Source organism: Mesocricetus auratus, unplaced genomic scaffold, assembly GCF_017639785.1.
Source record: "Mesocricetus auratus isolate SY011 unplaced genomic scaffold, BCM_Maur_2.0 Super-Scaffold_100014, whole genome shotgun sequence".
NCBI classification, from domain to species: domain Eukaryota; kingdom Metazoa; phylum Chordata; class Mammalia; order Rodentia; family Cricetidae; genus Mesocricetus; species Mesocricetus auratus.
In genome coordinates this window covers 7,491,800-7,510,461 of record NW_024429197.1, presented here as the reverse complement: position 1 = coordinate 7,510,461, position 18,662 = coordinate 7,491,800, and the positions used below count along the sequence as shown (strand labels likewise).

The 18,662-nt window shown below is 51.1% G+C and overlaps 1 protein-coding gene across 3 annotated transcripts; it reads left to right on the top strand.

Moving 5' to 3' along the window:
* Positions 1 to 1,136: 1,136 nt before the first annotated feature.
* Positions 1,137 to 16,785, top strand: Hmgcl (3-hydroxy-3-methylglutaryl-CoA lyase). 3 transcript variants are annotated; one of them, XM_040756355.1, is made up of 9 exons: positions 1,137 to 1,255; positions 5,387 to 5,470; positions 7,239 to 7,346; positions 7,962 to 8,057; positions 9,676 to 9,824; positions 12,274 to 12,337; positions 13,586 to 13,774; positions 14,848 to 14,973; positions 16,221 to 16,785. In XM_040756355.1, the coding sequence occupies exons 1-9, from the start codon at positions 1,196 to 1,198 to the stop codon at positions 16,320 to 16,322; spliced, it is 978 nt and encodes a 325-aa protein (XP_040612289.1). In that variant the 5' UTR covers positions 1,137 to 1,195; the 3' UTR covers positions 16,323 to 16,785. The 3 variants fall into 3 exon arrangements, with proteins under 3 accessions (XP_040612289.1, XP_040612290.1, XP_040612288.1); XM_040756356.1 differs by lacking the exon at positions 1,137 to 1,255 and adding an exon at positions 1,323 to 1,595; XM_040756354.1 differs by lacking the exon at positions 1,137 to 1,255 and adding an exon at positions 1,665 to 1,912.
* Positions 16,786 to 18,662: the final 1,877 nt, after the last annotated feature.

Sequence of the window (18,662 nt, the reverse complement as noted above, 5' to 3'; positions counted from 1 at the left end):
CCAAAGATTCCTCTGGCCCCGGATATCCAGGATACACAGCGCTGCAGGCACACACCCAGCTGGCCATCCAGGGTCATTCTTAATTCCTTGGAGCCTCAACTAGATCCTACTGGGATTAATGCCCCAACACTCGAGAGCTAAGAAGATACAAAGCCAAGTTGGAGGCAACATACCAGATCCTGGCTCGCAGATTCAGACGGACAGAAACAAACATTAAGACCCAACAAGAAGAAGCACAAGCAGTTGCCCAAGGCCCATGGAAAGGAGGGGAGGCAGAGTCCACCCAAAACACCACCCCCAGGCTCCCTGAAACTCTGGAAGCCTTGAAGAATCCCAATCTCTCTCCAAGGCACCAAAGCTCGGTTGACAAGTCACCTGATTTCTGAGCATGTGTCACGGTTCAGCTCTAGCATCTGGGGATCCCCTACCTTGCACATTTTGGGGGTTCTGATTTTGTATTGTGGATGGCTTGTTTGTGGCCTGAGCCTTTAACCTCCAATGTGCCAGGCTATGTGAAAAGTACTGTGATTCCATTGTTAGGGTTTTTTTTTTTTTTCTCTTCCTATGGGATTTTTTTTTCATGTAGCATTCAGTTTTGCTTTTACTCCTTTGAAGGCAATTCATGCACCACCTCATCCTAGCATTGGCTCTTTTTGTTAAATGTCATTCACGTTGCTTTTTGGGGAGGTGTTCTTGGGCTTTCTTGTCCATTTACTGTAGGTTGATAATAAAGCTAATCATAGAAATTAAAAAACAATTGTTTTGAGATAGCCTCTCTCTATAGTCCCGGCTGAAGTTTTATTCATCTCTATGTTCCTTGCCCCTTGCTTTGTGTTTTTATAACAGAAACCTGGAAGACAACTGAATAGGCAAGATGTAGTGACTCACTCCTGTCTATATCTGGGAGGCTGAGGCAGGAGTGCCATGAGTTCGAGGACAACCTGGGTGATATGAAAATTTCAAGCTAGCTTGGGCTACATAGTATCAGAAAGCCAAAATCAACACAAAACCGAAAAACAGTTCTTTTGAGTGGAGAATAACCGGACTGGAACGAAAACAGTCAGGCTGGGGGTGGTGCCAACTCTGGGAGCACACGTCACGCACAAGGCTCCGCCCCACGCCTGGACCACGCCCCCAGGGTGCGGAGCTGTCACGTGGAACCACAGTGGGTGTGGCCGCCGGAGAGTGGGTTAAGATGGCGACAGTGAGGAAGGCTCTCCCGCGGAGACTGGTGGGCTTGGCGTCCCTCCGGGCTGTAAGTGCCCCAGGCGGGTGACAGTCGGGGTGGGGTGGGTCTAGTCGACTGCTGTGACCGGTGCAGCGGGACAGCTCCAGGGGCCGGAGCCGGGAGGGTTTGAGAGTTCGGGACCCAGTCTGTCTGGCTCAGATCCCTTGCAAAAAACGGAGACACTGAGGCCGAGGGACGCGAAGCCACCCGCTATCACTGTGGAGACCTGGGACATCATCCTAACTCTCTTACGGTGACCCTGGCGCCTTTCCCTAATTGAGCTTCGGATTTCTCCAGCCCTTCGTTAGTGGAAAACACGTCCCATCTGGAAAAAAGCAAAAGCATCCCTGCTCGCCGCCTTCCCCAGGTCTTGTTGCTTTTTTGGACGGCTGGGGAAGAGCGCGGATCGCGTGAACCAGGCAGGCGTTCCCTCAGAACTGTACTTTGGGCCTCTCCCACGCGCAGTGAAGGGAGGGAAAGGGCCAAAGAACTGTGCTGGCTAGACCTCAGACCGGTGTCCGGATGAGCTTATCACTTTTCAAGGCTGGGGGACGGAGGTGCCTGCTCAGCTTGCTTGCGCACAGAATGGATAGCTTGTCTCAGGGTGGTGTGGTGAGTGATCGGACATCGGTGGAGCTGGACTTTGTGGGGATCCGCTCCCTGCTTCACTGCTCTACCACGGAGGTACACCCTCAGCTCAGTAACGGGTTATTAAGATTAAAGTTGGAGAGTTTAGGCATTATATCAGTACTTGGAAAAACTACTTTTTTTTTTTTTTTTTTTTTTTTTTTTGGTTTTTCGAGGCAGGGTTTCTCTGTATTGTTCTGGAGGCTGTCCTGGAACTTGCTCTGTAGACCAGGCTGGTCTCGAGCTCACAGAGATCCGCCTGCCTCTGCCTCCTGAGTTCAGGGATTAAAAGCATGCGCCACCAACACTTGGCGGAAAAACTACTTTCTTGGTAGCTCGTGGGTGCCTCATAAAACCACGTGTGTATTTAGTCTACCCATCCACACCGATTGCTCAGGGATCAAATGAAAATGCCAACTCCAACTTAAGAAGTTAAGAAAAATTAAATGAGATGTTTTATTTACTTGAGATAGAGTCTCCTTCTAAGTAGCTGTGGCCGTCCTGGAGCTCATTATGTAAACCAGGCTGGTTTTGAACTCACAGAGATTAGCCTGCCTCTGCCTCTAGATTACAGGCAAGCACCATCATGCCCAGCTAGATCATAATAATTTTTTAAAACCTGATGTAACTGGCCAGTGGTGGTGCACACCTTTAATCCCAGCACTTGGGAGGCTGAGGCAGGTGGATCTTTGTGAGTTCCAGGCCAGCGTGGTTTACAGAGTGAGTTTCACGACAGTCAGAACTTACAGAGAAACCCTGTCCAGAAAAACTAATAAAAAAAAAACAAAAACACGGTGTAGTGAAATGATCCTTTATGGCAAATGTCCAGGCTGTCACTTTTCACTTTTATTTGGTTTTTTATTACATTTATTCATTTGTTTGTTTATGTGTGAGTTTACTGGGGTGAAAGTCCAAGGGCTGACTGGCCTTCAGAGTTACTGTGTCAGCTCCAGGGGTGGAACTCAGACTGTGAGGCTTAGCATCAAACATCTTAATTCTTGCCAACCCAGGTTTCTGGTTTTGTTTTTATTTAATTTCATGTGCATTGATGTTTTGTCTGTGTGAGGCTGTTGGATCCCCTGGAACTGTTGGTAAAGACCGTTGTGAGTTCTGGGAATTGAACCCAGGTCCTCTGGAAGAGCAGCAGCCAGTTCTCTTAATTAATGAGCCATCTCTCCAGTCTCTTGTTTGTTTTTTTTATTATTGGTTTTATTTTGTGTACATGTCTGTGTTAAGCGTGTATCATGTGTTTTCCGGTGCCTTTGGAGGCAAGCTGGAATTACAGGCAGTTGGCTCGGGTGCTGGGACCTGAACTTAGGAAGAGCTTCAAGTGCTCTTAACCGTTGAGCCATCTCTCCAGTCCCATTTGTGTAGTTTTGAATTATATAAATGCATGTGTGCCTGCCTGTGTGTGTGCAGATGCCTATGGATGCCGGAAGCTAGACTTACAGGCAGTTGTGAGCTATGACGTGTTTGGAAACCCAACTGAGGTCTTCTGTAGGAGCAGTATGCATTCTTAATGGCCAAGCCATCTCCTCAGCCCCCGGGGATGTTTTAAATGTAAGATCTTACATATCTCAGTCTGGCCTCAATTTGCTATGTAGCTGAAGACGACCTTGAGCTTCTGGCCCCCCTTCCTCCACCTCCCAAGTGCTGGGATTAGGGGTGTGAGTCACCACACCTGGCCTGAATTGCTATATGAAGAGCTGTTGTAGGGAAAGAAATAGAACTAAGTTCAACTGGTTCCAAAAGAAAATTGGAAGCAGGTTTTGCTTCAGCGTGTGCTTACTCTATCTAATGTCCCAGGGCCTTGGGAAAAGCATTGAATAGAACCAAATTCCTGGCCTGTGATACTTAAGCTCTACGGGGGTCGTTTTAGGGTGATGCACCCACAGACATTCTGTGTTGGAGGGAGACTTCTTGTAATTCAGGGCCTTTTCCCTTTAGTCTATCAGAAACTTTTGCTGGCTAAAACCAAAGCCACTTCAGGTGTGTTGACATGTTCCAGCTGATTCCTGGCAGGGAATATGTCCTTCCTTAAGGACTTCATGGGCTTGGAGTCCTTGGAACATTGTGCAGTACCTTTTCCCTTAGCCCCATCGCGGTGTGTTCATCTGGGGGTGGGGGGACTGGAGAGGTGGTGGCTCAGTGGCTTAGAGTGATTCCTGCTCTTCTAGAGGACCCAGCCTTGATCTCTAGAACCTACCTGGTGGCTCACAACCATTTGTAATTCCAGTCTTCAGGGATCTGACACCTTCTTCTTGCTTATGAGGACCCCGCACACATGTGGTGTACAGCCATACATGCAGACAGAATACCCAAACGTAAAGTAAATAAATAAATAACTGAACAATCTCTAGGTGGGTAGGGGAAGATGTGGGGGTAGAGTTGGTATACAGTAAGCTACAGAGTTTTAAAATTTTGAAAGAAAAATTTCTTTAGCTGCTGAGGATGTCATCTCAGACCCTTTGTCCCTCATGTCACCTGTCAGTCTAGAATTAGGCTTTAGACAAGTCTTAACATAGCAAAGCCTTTCTTTGTGTCCTCACTGCTGTGGGGTCTGAGACTCAATTCTCTGTGCTCCGTGATTGCCCTCCTGGACAGCTGTGCCCTTTGTGCATTATTTGTTGTTCCTGTAGTGCTATTGAGTGCATTGCCAGGACAGTGCCAGCCGGGATGAAATTGGGGGCAGAGAGAGACAAGATCTCCCAACTTGTATAGGAGGAACTTGTTGTGGTGGTCTTGGGAAATACAAAGCACCAAAGGTGCTGGAATAGTAGGTCTTCAAAGGCTAGTCACAGGAAGGCTCTCTGACCGACTAAATGATTGAGGGGCATAAGAATAGCTGAGCAGCCGGGCGGTGGTGGCGCACGCCTTTAATCCCAGCACTCGGGAGGCAGAGGCAGGCGGATCTCTGTGAGTTCGAGGCCAGCCTGGTCTACAGAGTGAGTTCCAGGACAGCCTCCAAAGCCACAGAGAAACCCTGTCTCGAAAGACCAAAAAAAAAAAAAAAAAAAAAAAAAAGAATAGCTGAGCAGAGGGCAACCCTGCTGGACCGGAGCACAGCAATTTGTTGGGCAGAGAGCGGAAGACTGGAGCAGTAGCAGTAGGGGTGAGTAATGAGGTCAGCCAGCCAAACTCTGCAGAGCCTCCAAGGCAGGATGACCCTAGGAAGGAGTGAGTCAGATCCCAGCTGAGCATGAGGGTGCCCGTGATACCTTTTGCAGAAATAGTCAGGGTGGAGGTGGAGTCAAGTATCTGTACAGTGCAGGCTTGGGGGCTGTTGAATGAGAATGTGCAGATGGGCCTGTCACATGGCCTCGAGAAGTGGATCTGGACCAGAGGAGAGCCTGTCTGGAAGCTGGCTTTCTTGCTCATTGCCACCCAGAGCACAGTTGGCTTTTGTCTTCCTCCTGAAAGAGACCAGGTGGAGTTAAACAGAGAGAAATCTGGCTGCTTGCAGTAGGGAAGGAGGACCCTTGTTCTCTGAGTAATCCCGTGCTAACTTGTGTTTCCTCTTTTAAACCACAGGTTAGCGCCGCCTCCATGGGCGCTTTCCCCAATCGGGTGAAGATTGTGGAAGTTGGCCCCCGCGATGGTCTGCAAAATGAAAAGGTAAATATGGAAGCCGGTTCAGAAAAGATGATTCACTCATTTGTTTTGAGCATTCCAGGGAAGTTGGATAAACTGAAATATTGTGCAGGGATTGCTTGTCTTTCAAGACAGGGTTTCTCTGTGTAACAACTCTCGTTGTCCTGGAACTCGCACTGTAGACCAGGCTCACAGAGATCCGCCTGCCTCTGCCTCCCAAGTACGGGGATCCAAGGTGTGGGCCACCACTGCCCGGCCAATATAAGTATATTAACTGACTCCAGACTGCAAAACAGGATATATATTCAACTTTATTCCTGTGAGGACAAAATAGGAAAGGCCTAGGTGTGCGTGGAAGTATTTACTTAGAAGGACATAAGCGTTCTTTTTTTTTTTTTTTTTTTTTTTTTAACGAGACAGGGTTTCTCTGTATTGTTTTGGAGGCTGTCGGTCCAGCCCAGCTTCAAACTCACTGAGTTTTGCCTGCCTCTGCCTCCCGAGTGCTGGGATTAAAGGCGTGCCCCACCACCGCCCGGTCATAAGCGTTCTTAAAAGCGGAAGCGTCCTGCACCTGTGCAGCCTGTGCGCACAGGACTCACGAGGCCAAGGGTAACTTCGAATGTGGCTCATATACCCCTTACAGTGTCAACATGTATGGCTGTTGAGCACTTGAAATAAATGTGGCTTGTGAGGAGGCTGGAGACATGACCAGGGATTAAGAGTGCTTCCTGCTCAGAGAACCCGAATTCAATTCCCGGTGCCCACGTGGTGGCTCACAACCCAGGGAGGATGATGGCAGACCTGGAATTGTTAGGGCTTGTAACATAATCCTACTGGCTGGCACCAAGGAGCCACGAAATGCTTTTTTTTTATTTTTTATTTTTATTTTATTGTTTTGTTTCGTTTTCCAAGACAAGGTTTCCCTGTGTGTAGTTTTGGAGCCTGTCCTGGAACTAGCTCTTGTAGACCAAACTGGTCTCAAATCCACCTGCCTCTGCCTCCCAAGTGCTAGGATTAAAGGCGTGTGCCACCACTGCCCAGCTAAGTTTTTTATTTTTATATTTAGTTATTTGCACCACTACCACCACCCAGCTTAAGATTTCTTTTTATTTTTATGTATATGTGTGTGTACCTGTGTATATACCTGCCACATGCATGCAGTGCCCACAGAGGCCAGAAGGGGGCATCAGATCCCCTGGAGTTGAAGTTAATGGGTCCTCTGGGTCCTTTACTGCTGAGGCATCTGTCCAGCCCCTCATGAACGGCTTTTGGGCAGTTAAATGAGGCAATGGAGACTGCAGTTGAGGAAATTTCAACATAGGATGAGTTGACTGAGGGAGACCATGACATAATACACCTGGGATCTTGAGGGTAGATTAGAAAGGAATCATGGGCCCTGGTGAGTGACCCAGTGTGGGGAAGCTGAGAGAAGGGTGTGATGTCTGGGGGTCCACCCCACAGCACTCAGGGAGCAGAGTGCCCACGCTGGCCAAGGCACATGGCTCCCAGTTTATGATGGGGTCATAAGTCTTCACTGAGTTAAGGAGGAGTCTGCATCCAAGGACAATGCTTCTACGCAAACATGAACACCTCAAGTGAGCAGCCTTCTGTTGCCAGGGGACCAGTTGGTAGAACTTGGAGACCGGGTGTGAGTTCACGTGAGTGTCTGAGGTCACCACAGTGAGGAGCTAACACAGTGAAAGCTTGAGGCTGAGGCTCTGACTGCCGGCCAAGGCTGTTTTTTGGTACCAATGTTTTTGACTTGCCTTTTCTGGGTTTCTGTCTGTTCCAGAACATTGTGCCTACCCCAGTGAAGATCAAGCTGATAGACATGCTTTCCGAAGCAGGGCTCCCTGTTATCGAAGCCACCAGCTTTGTCTCTCCAAAGTGGGTTCCCCAGGTGAGCTCAGCCTCCAGAAGAAGCTTGTCCCAGGTGGGAGGGTGGGAAGCCCCCTTTGCTCTTAAAGCCTCTGGATGTTGAAGCACCGGTTTCTAGGTCCCGGGCTTGAGGGGTCTCAGGTGAATCTCAGCACAGGAAGGACATGGCCTGGCAGCTCAGGACTCCCATTCAGTCTGGGCTCTGCCCTGGTCTATTGGAGCCCTTGCTACATGAGGCCTCTGCCCTCTCAGATTAGAGGCAACCTCTGAGGTCTTTCCTAGCTCCAAGAGTATAGGACCCCCATGGCCATCTGCAGCATCTGTGTTTGTAAATGGGAAAGCAAGGGCTGCTGCTTCACCAGGGTGGGCAAACCATCCCATGACCGTGAGTGCCGGACATTGCAGAGGGAGCAGCGCCCAGGGCCCACCAGAGAAGGTTCTTGGTGAGTGGCTGCTGCTGTGTGTGACTGCAGGTACCGCAGAACTGGCAGTACTGATTGTAGGAGCTGCCAAGGTCACGATGCCCAGGTGTCCCCTGACCCCTGAATGCTCAGACAGATAAAGGAAGCTTTGGAGACAAAGGTTGCAGTGGTGAGGTTTTCTTTGCTGCTCAGCTCTTGGCTTCTTTGGCTCCCAGATGGCTGACCACTCTGAAGTCTTGAAGGGCATTCAGAAGTTTCCTGGTGTCAACTATCCAGTCCTGACTCCAAATATGAAAGGCTTCGAGGAAGCGGTAAGAGGCCGACTTGCTGGGGCTCCTGAAAGAGGTTGGCAGAATCAGTCTCTGCCTTGTGTTCTGGTCCTGTCCTGGATGTCCCTCTGAACAGCTTATCTCCAGAGATGATGAGCAGGATCAGATTGGTGGTTGGGAGAAAGTAGTTCAGCCCTGCCACTCACTGTTCTGTTGTCTTGACAAATTGCTTCACATCTGAGCTTCCGGCCTGCCCATGAACTAAGACTGATGATGGTACTTACAGCTGAGCCAATTATGGAGGTAGAATACACATCAGTCAGTGCTCGGCAAGAGCTGAGAGACATGTGCTTCCTAAAACCATTTATGTCCTGGGATCGCCCACTTCTTTTTTCATTTTTTTATTTCATATGTTCTGGTATTTTGCCAAAATGTCTGTGCTCCCTGTGCGTGCAGTACATACAGAGACCAGAAGAGGGCATGAGATCCTGTGGAACTGGAGTTATAGATAGTTGTTAGGGGCCATATGGATGCTGGGAATCAAACCCAGGTCCTGTGCAGGAGCAGCAGGCACTCTTGAGTGCTGCACCATCTCTGCGCTATCTCTCATTTCTTTAGGGAAAGGTAACAACACTGCACATGGAGTTTCTGCAGTGGCTGCTAAGCACCTGCCTCTTGTAATGTCCAAAACAGTGTCTGGGTATGCTGATTGTGTGATTTGTCACAGACTCATTTCAAGAGTGACACACACACACATACACACACACACACACACACACACACACACACACACACACACCGCCACCACTCCACCCCTCCATCCCCGCCCCCAGGTTGATGGTGGCAGTGTTGTTGATTTCCTTGGAGGATGTCAGACTTTAGCTCTTTCAGTGTCTCCAGGCCCTGGGGTTCAAATCAAATGCCCCACACCTACTAGGAATACTCCAGCCCTGAGCTACATCCCGGCCTTGTTTTTGTTTTGTTTTCTAGCTGATGTAAGTTTGCCAGGGCTGCTGTGAGAAAACACCTCGAACTATAACAGAAATCGCTAGTGTCTCCCATTCCGGGGTTCAGAAGGTGTTGGCTTCTTGTGAGGCCTCACGAGGGTCTGTCCCATGCATCTTCGGGTGCCTGGGATGACCGGTTAGCCTTGGTGTTGCTTGGTTAGTAGTGCCTCACTCCAGTGCCTGCCTCCCCCCAGGCCACCTTCCAGGGTCTTCACACAGCCGTCCTTAGGACAGCAGTCACTCTGGGTTAGGGCCCATCCTGCTCTGCTGTGATCTCATTTTATCTAACTACACTTGCGATGACTCTGTTTCCAAGTAAGGCCACGTTCTGGGGAACTAGGGACTGGGACATCCACATACTTGTTTGTTATTGTTCAGTGTGTTGTGTGTGCAGTGGCCCTCATATGGAGGTCAGTAGACAGCCTGAATGATTGAGTCTCTCCTCCTCCCAAGCGGGTCCTGGGGACTGAGCTCAGATCAGGACTGACAGCCCATGCCTGTACCTACTGAGCCATCTCGCTGGCCCTAACATATTTCCTAAAGGATATTTGTATGACTGTTCAGCCTGTGACAGTCACACACCATAACAGTTTTGCCACTTGACCTGTTCCTCCAGGAGCAAAACGCTAAAGGTATTCACCTGGATTTGGCAGGTATCTGCAGGTGCCAAGGAAGTAAGCATCTTTGGGGCGGCCTCTGAGCTCTTCACCCGGAAGAATGTGAACTGTTCCATAGAAGAGAGTTTCCAGCGCTTTGATGGAGTCATGCAGGCCGCACAGGCCGCCAGCATCCCTGTGAGAGGGTGAGTCAGGCCTCGTGGGGCTCTTCCTCAGCACCCGTGTAGAATCGAGCCACATTCCCCACCCTCTGTCTCCCCACCTCAGGCCCCTGCTGGGTGGAAGTAACCAAAGCTCTGCACCTGCACCTTTCTCCAATGAACAGAGTCCGATTAGCCGGGTTCTCTCAGACCTAAATGTGCTAACTGACCAAGTGTAGATCAGGCCAGCCTGGAGCTCACAGACATTCTCCTGTCTCGCCTCAAGTGCTGGGATGTTGTACACCTCCATGCCCAGCTCCAGGATCTGATTCTTACAGTGGCTCGGGACCTATAGTGCGTGCGTGTCTCAGGCACACGCTTTTAATCCCAGCACTCAGGAAGCAGAGGCAGGTGGATCTGAGTTTGAGGCCAGCCTGGTCTACAGATTGAGTTCTACACAGAGAAACCCTGTCACTCTGTCACTGATGGAGCCTTGTAGCATGCTAGGCAACCACTCTGCTCCTGAGCGATTTGCACAGTGAGTGAAGCATTCACGGTGGTTTTCAGGACCCTGTGTACGCTATCCCTGCCACTCTGGAGCACGCACAGTCCATCGCTCTCGGGGCAGGCCACTCCCCACAGTCCGGGGGTGCTGTGCTCTCCCATGGCAGGGCCTGGTACACAGAAGGCGCTAAAGACCTGGTAAGCAGGTGGAAGGCGGGGAGGCTGGGTCTCCAGCCATTACCCCCAGGCCTATGCTGTCTTGGTAAATCTTTTAACTTTTTCTTTCCTTTCCTTTTCTTTTTTTTCTTTTTTGTTTTTGTTTGTTTGTTTGGGGACATGGCCTCGCTATATAACCCTGGCAGTCCTGGAACTCACTCTGTAGACCAGGCTGGCCTTGAACTCACAGAGTTCTGCCTGCCTCTGCCTCCCAAGTGCTGGGATCAAATGTGTGTGCCACCATGCCCCTTTTTCCTGCTTAGCAATGTTTGCAGAGTGAATGGGAAAATTAAGGTGGAAAGTACACCGAGATTTTTGGAATGCTGATTCAGCAGGCATTGCTCCATCTCTTTTATCCTGACTTATACACTTATTTGTCTAACTATCTGTTAAGCCAGGGTCTTTCTATGTGACCCTGGCTGGTTTGGAACTCACAGAGAGAGATCCCCCTACCTCCTCCTCTTGAGTGTTGGGATTAAAGGTGTGCGCCACTCCTGTCTCCATCTCATAATATATAGAATATTTCACTTGACCATGAAGGGTTTAGGCTTTTTGTTGTTGTTGTTTGGTTTTTACGAGACAGGGTTTCTCTGTATTGTTTTGGAGGCTGTTGGTTCAGCTTGGCCTCGAACTCACAGAGATCCGCCTGCCTCTGCCTCCCGAGTGCTGGGATTAAAGGCATGCGCCACCACCGCCCGGCAAGGGTTTAGGGTTGTTTGGTTTGGTTTGGTTTAGTTTGGTTTTCTGACAGCAGAGCTCACTCTAGGTTCATGTTGGCCTAGAACTCATTATGTCACCAAGGCTGGCAATCCTCCTGCCTCAGCCTCCCAGGTACTAGGACTACAGCTTTGAGCCACCATCCTCAGCCTAACTCTGTAAAGATGCCCCAGTGCCAGGCTGGTGAGGCATGCCCTGCATCTACAGCCCACAAGACGGTCACGGGTCAGGCCTGGGTCCCCTCTTGTCATCCTTCTTTGTCCCTGACTCTCCCCCTGCGTTAGATGTTCTGTTCCTTGCTCTGTCTTGGGCATGTCAGCTTCTGGCCTTGACTATAACACACTTTCCGAGGACCCTCCCCTCTCTGACTCCGGCGCCATGGCCAGGGAGGTCTGCCTAGTCCAGCCTTGCTACACTGGCCGCCTGTACGTCCTCCTGTTGCTGCCTCCTTCACAGCTCATCTCTTTCTGGAATTATCTCCCCCTCCTGTTGTGAGCATGGTTTTATTTGCCATATTCCTGACTTGAACAGCTCCTGGAGGCTAGGCCCCATTCATGGGTCCTCTCGCTGCTCTGCCCAGTGCCTGGCACAGCGTCCTCATCTCAGGAAACATCAACAGAATAAACGAGTAGTTGAGCCCTCGGGCCCTCGAGCCTTGCTACTGACTCACGTCCGTTCTTGTTGTTGTCGTACTAACCTGTGTGTTCATCCTGGCGCTGGTGACCTGAATACTGGCGCGTCTCCCCCAGTACTTCGGGCTGTCCCTCCAGACAGCTCAGGCACACTCTGGTTCCTAGTACCTATCGTGAATTCCCAGCCGCCTACACCCCTGCTTCCAGAACCGGCCTCTCAGCCCCGCCTTTCCTGCCGGCTTCTCTAGTGCTCCGGCCCAGAAACTAGGCCAAAGAGCCTCTCTCCCACTCAGAGCTAACCTTTCACCCAGTACTGGGCCCAGCTGCGTGTTTACTGTGGGTTCACCAGGGATGTGTGTCAGATGGCCATTCCTGCTGGCCCGCCAGCTGGGGGCACTGACACCGTTCCTCCCGTTTTTTCACAGGTATGTCTCCTGTGCCCTTGGATGCCCCTACGAGGGGAAGGTCTCCCCGGCTAAAGTAGCTGAGGTGTGTGCAGTGGGGCCAGGGCTTCTGAGGGCTAGCGTCCTTGCCAACCTGCGTGCCCAGGTGCCCTCAGCTCCCTTCCCAGTAGGACACTGTTCCTCCCCTCCATCCACTCAAGTACTGAGAGCACAGCCCGCCTCCGGTCACCTGCTTGCCAGGGCTCTACCCCACCCGAGAACCCCGCACTCAGTCTCATCAGCCGGGGTCGCATCACCAGCCCGGTATCCCCAGCAGTCCCCAGGTTCCGTGTAGTGAATGAGAGACCACACACATCCTCTTGACTAGTAACCAGGGCTACACAGAGGACCCAGCACGGGATCTGAGTGTGAGTAACCTGGGAACTTCAACTAGAAAACCTCTCTGCCGATTTGATGCTGTTCCCCCATGAACAGTTGGGGAAGCCAGTCACTTGCCACCCAGGGTGCAGACGGCAGATTGGGTCTCACTCATTGTGTCCCACAGAGCCCTTTTGTCCCTCACCAGTAGCTTGTGGCATCCAGTCAGAGGAAGGGCCCAAGGCCGCTGCTCCCTGGTCTGTGCACCCCACCCGCTGTCACCTGCCCTCCCTGTAGCCCATCGCCACTTCCCAAAAGCAGAGATTGAGGCTCAGAGAAGTTACACCCCAAAGCAGGTAGCCGGTGAGCAGCAGAGTGGGGACACGAACTCGGCATCACATGACCCCCGAGGCCTGCCACCGCTGTCACCTGATAGGCACATGGGCAGGGGTGGGGGTGGGATGTCCCTGTGTCATTTGTCAGGACAGTCATCAGTAAGCATCTGTCTGCTGCCACCGCTCTGCTCTGCGCACAGCCAGGCGTGGGCAGCCTCCTTCAGGAGCCGCTCTGGCTACTGGGACTTGCCAGTGACTCACCAGTTACAGATGAGCTCCTGTAAAGTCACGTAGATCCCTGTGGCTCCTGAAAGTATACAGAAGTGCACAGCTAGTACCTTAGACCCACAGTCCGCAGATCCTGTGCCAAAGGAAGAGGCTTTCCTGATCCCAGTCAACCACTGTGGAGGAAGCAGGGGGAGGCCTGGGCTGCTGCAGCGGCTGCCTCCCTTCCGGTCTCAGCCTCCCAGCGGCTGGGTAATGCTCCCCGTTCCCACCGGAGCTGTCAGGGCCTAGGACCCAATAGGAACACAGCCCCTCAGGGAGGAGATGAACTGCCTGGGCAGTCCCTGCTTCTGAGCTCCAGTGTCAGTCACATACTGGTGCCTCTGAGGCCCTCCAGTATCCGTTTGCCTTTCCAGGTCGCCAAGAAGTTGTACTCAATGGGCTGCTATGAAATCTCCCTTGGGGACACCATTGGTGTAGGCACCCCAGGACTCATGAAAGACATGCTGACGGCTGTCATGCGAGAGGTGCCTGTGTCCGCACTGGCTGTCCACTGCCATGATACCTATGGCCAAGCCCTGGCCAACACCTTGGTAGCCCTCCAGGTAATGAAAGCCATGTGCCTCATTTGCTGAGAGGGCATGAGGCAGGGCATCCCAGTTTCATTTATTAATAAAAACACTGAAGTGCTGGGTGGTGGCGGCACACACCTTTGGTCCCAGCACTCGGGAGGCAGAGGCAGGCCTGGTCTACAGAGTGAGTTCCAAGACAGGCTCCAAAGCAATACAGAGAAACCCTGTCTCAAAAAACCAAAAACAAACAAACAAAAAAAGCTACACAGAGAAACCCTGTCTGAAAAAACCAAAAAAAAAAAAGGTATTGAAGCAAATGTATATGAGGCCACAGATGACAGATGGTGACACAATAGGTTAAGGGAACAGCTTCCCACAGAAGATAACTGAAACTTGTGGACGAGAGGGGATTCTGTGGAGGTGCAGAGGCCTAAAGGGGGTGCTTGCCGTGTTCGGGGAACAGCAGTGTGACCTAGAGAGTAAGCTGGTGAAACCTGTTGCAATGGCGCCCTCTGGTGTGTGTTTTCATGCTGGCATCAGGGCCGTAGCAGGTGTTACACCTGAAGACCTGACAGGGTATGCGTGCCTGTGGAGGTCAGAGGACTAAGGGGTTCTTTCCTTCTGCCTGGGGATCAAGTTCAGGCTGTTGGATTTGGTGGCAAGAGCTGTTACCCTCTGAGCGAAACCTCTCACTACCCCACTGTAAACCCTTTTGAGAGCCTCCAACATCCCATTTCTTTGGCTCTGTTCAAAACAAAACACCCCCCAAGAGGTGAGTCTGCTCTCTCTACCATTCTCACTGGACTGAGGAGCCAGACTAGTGGCCCAGAGCGGCCTCTCTGAGAGCCCCAAAGGGGAAATGGAGTCAGGAGCCAACCATGAAGGGATGGGGGAAGATCCTCCAGCAGAGGAGACTCACTGATCCCCGGAGGGAGGCTCTGTCCCTCAGTGCATCCCCTCTCCCCCTCCCCAGCCCCTGGACAGGGTCCCAGCCAGGAGAGTGACTCTGGCAGAATTCCTGACCCCAGGCAGGAGGTTTGTGAGGAGCAGCTCCATGGGTTCCAGGCTCCGGCAGCAACCACATTTCACCATCCTTATGTTTCCAGATGGGAGTGAGTGTTGTGGACTCCTCTGTGGCTGGACTTGGAGGCTGTCCTTACGCAAAAGGGGCCTCTGGGAACTTAGCTTCCGAGGACCTGGTCTACATGTTGACTGGCCTAGGGATTCACACGGTAAGCCTGCCTGCCCCCTGGTGGTAACATCCCTGGACTAACTGGGGCTGCCCTGGACCTAGAGGATGGGGTGATGGGCATGCTTAGGGCTTGTGGCCTTTAAGAGAAGGGTGACAGGGATTGTGGGAGCTTTGTATTTCTGGAAGAGCAGAGGAGAGACTAAACAACCATCTAGGAGAGTGGAAAGTGGCTGGAACGGGACCTTGTGTGGTTAGAGGCCCTGGCAGAGCTGCCTGGGGTGTTTATAGGAATAACCATAGACAAGGGTGTCAGTGGTTAGAGAGACTTGGTTGGTGGCCTTGAAGGAGTAGACTAAAATTCCAAGGATGAGAAGGAGCCAACTAAAAAAGTGAATGAGGAGAGAGGTCTCTGGCAGAGGAAGCAACATGGCGGAACATGGTTGAACATGGTCATGAGCGCAGGAGACCAAGGTCTCAGAGTGATGCCCACAGTTGAGGTCTAGGAGGCCCCCCAGGAAGTGGATGGGAAAGAGCCTTAAGAGGGCCAGCTTCACGACCTGCAACGAGTCACCTCCCCTGAGGACAGTGAAAGTAGCTGCACAGGACTTCACCAGACTCTGTAGGAACCTCAGTGGTCATGTAGAAATCACCCAGTGTCTCTGCTTTGAGATCTGACAGTTTAAAACCTAGGTCTGTTCTCACAGGCTGTGCAACCTCAGGTTATTTCATCTCTCTAACCCTGAGGAACGGCAGTAAAAGTAGCGCTCGTGGGTTGTTACAGGACACAAGAAAGTGTGTGGCCAGGTATAGGTGAGTGGTGAGGCCTGGGCTCAGTCTCTAGCACAAGAAGAAACCATGTACAGTGCTTAGCACCCGGTACTCAGCAGCAGATAGGAATTACTCTTACAGTTGTGTAGGGATGAGGAAGCGGTTCAGTACTAGAACCCTTGTACCATGAGCAATGGTTTGGGTGGCTCAGGAAAAGACAATAGATGAACATTACAAAGCGAATAGATGAACATTGCATCCCCCAAGGGCCAGGCCCCGTGCTAGACCCTGAACATGGAGATAGAAGACTGATAAGGTCCCTCTTCTGGTGGTGGTCCCACAAGCCACTCTAAAGACAGAACCCTGGTGCCCGCCGGACACACCCTCCTAGACAGTGGTTGCAACAGCGGCCTGGGTGCTGTAACCTTCCCTTTCCCCGTGCCACAGCTGTCTAGTCTCTTTCCCTAGGGGTTGAGGGCATGCCCTGACTTCCCTCATCCTATAACTTATTTCTTCAAGGGTGTGAACCTTCAGAAGCTCCTCGAAGCCGGGGACTACATCTGTCAAGCCCTGAACAGAAAAACCAGCTCCAAAGTGGCACAGGCCACCTGCAAACTCTGAGCCCTTGTTGGCCTGAGACTGGGGACTGTGGGAGGTGGCATGCACAAATGATTCCTTGATGGGAGAAATGGAATGGGGACAAATGAACAGGTGTCACAAAGGTCCTAGACAGAACGGGCTGGGGCTGGCTGAGTGGCCTTGGAGCCTGGAAGTGTCCCTTCACAGTGGACCAGCTCCGCAGAGCTGAGTGCCTGAGCGCTGGCTTGAGATGGCCCGGGGTCTCCTGGGCGAATCTGCTAGCTAACAGAGCTGATGTCCACCCTGCCTTGGCCGTGGGTCCTGTGCTCTGCATGGGAGAACAGAGCTGTTTTCCTCCAAGCCAGCAGAGCATTTGCTGAAATGGTGGGGGTTGATCTGTGGTGGTGGCCATCTGCCAACCCCAGCATCTCTGGGAAATCTTCACTCTGTACGTGATTTTTGAAAACAGCTTATGTAATTAAAGGTTTAATTTTCTAATATCCAATCATGCAAATGTGTGTTTGCTTATGAGTGGGAGAATAAGGTCATTCTGTGGGAAGAGTGAAGGCTTTGACTGGTTCCTGTCTGGATCTCTTCCACACGGAACCCCCAGTTCAGTGGTTGGAAATCATGGCTGTGGGTTAATCCCCGAGACCAGCACGGTGACTGGTCAGGACACCCAAGGAGCTGCTTCTGAGGCTGTACCTGTACCCAGGTCTCTTACTGGCTTGGATCTAGCCAGGTAAGCTAACAAATTACCAGTGAGCACCTAGGAATCTGTCTGTCCTGGCTTCCCCACTTCTAGGATGACAATTTTCAGCTTGACTTTTTTTTATTTAGTTTTTTAAAAGATTTATTATAGATACACACTGTTCTGCCTGCATGTCTGCTTGCACACCAGAAGAGGGCACCAGCTCTCATTACAGATGGTTGTCAGCCACCATATGGTTGCTGGGATTTGAACTCAGGACCTTTGGAAGAGCAGCAATGCTCTTAACCTCTGAGCCATCTCTCCAGTCCAGCTTGAACTTAAAAAAATTCATTTTGTTTTCATATGAGTTCTGGGTATCAACCCCAAATCTTCATGGACTTGTAATCTTTTTAAGCTCCACATTGGTTTTGATATGTGGTCTAAGCTGGCCTTGACCTCAACAATTCTGCCTCTGCCTCCAGAGTGCTGGGATTGCAGGCAGGAGCCAACATGCTCAACTTCTTGCCTCCTTTTAAACATTGTTTAAGATTCCGTTGTTACTGTTTCTTGAGACAGGGTCTCCCTGTGTAGCTCTGGCTGTCCTAGAGCTCACCCTGTAGACCATGCTGACTTTGAACTCGCAGAGATCCATCTGCCTCTGCCTCTTGAATGCTGGGATTAAAGAAAAGCACCATTACTGCCGGGCTTTTATTTACTTTTAATTTTATGTTCATTAGTGCTTTGCCTGCATACATGTTTGTATAAGGGTGTTGGATCCCTGGAACTGGAGTTACAGACACTGTGAGCTGCCTTGTGGGTGCTGGGAATTGGTTTTATGGAAGAACAGTCAGTGCTCTTTTAACCCCTGAGCCATCTCTCCAGCCCCTGAGATTAATTTTTAAGTATGTACACACACACACACACACACACACACACACACACACACGTGTGCGGGTATATGCAAGTGTAACTACAAGGGCTGAGGGGTCCAGAAGAGGTTGGGGATCACCTGGAGCTGTCTGCCCAGACAGCTGTGAGCCAAGCAGACTAGGTCGGTCCTCAGCAAAAGCACCTGCACCAGCTCTAATAGCTGAGCTTTCTTGAAGCTTTTCCTCCTCGCTTAAAAAAAAAATAGGGGGCACTGACTGAAGGAGCCCCAAGAAAGTGGCTTGAGATCCCTGGAGCCGCACTTACTGCAGGTGTTTGTGAATAGTAACAAGTAGCATTGATGGATTCGCTATCTTCCAGCTTCCCCACTTTTTTTTTTAAGTTTTTAGGGTTGTTGGGGGACAGGGTCTCACTATCCATGGCTGGCATGGAACCCACTGTGTAGATCACGCTGCCCTCGAACTCACAGAAATCCGCCTGTCTCTGCCTCCCAAGTGCTGGGATTGAAGGCATGTGCCACCAGGAAAGATTCATTTATGTATACGAGAGAGAGCGTCAGGTATGTGCAGGCGGCCATGGAGGCCAGAAGCGGGCATAGGATCCCTTGGAATGATAGGCAGTGTGTGGGTGCTGGAAAAGGACTCAGATCCTCTGCTGCAGCAGCAAGCGCTCTGAGCCATCTTCCAGCCCCGCCTCTTACTTTAAACCGAGACAAAACTCTCTTGAATTGCTATACGGTTGGCAGGTGCAGACACACTTTTGGGGGAGGGAGGGAGGCAGTGGCTCAGTGATGGGCACAGTAA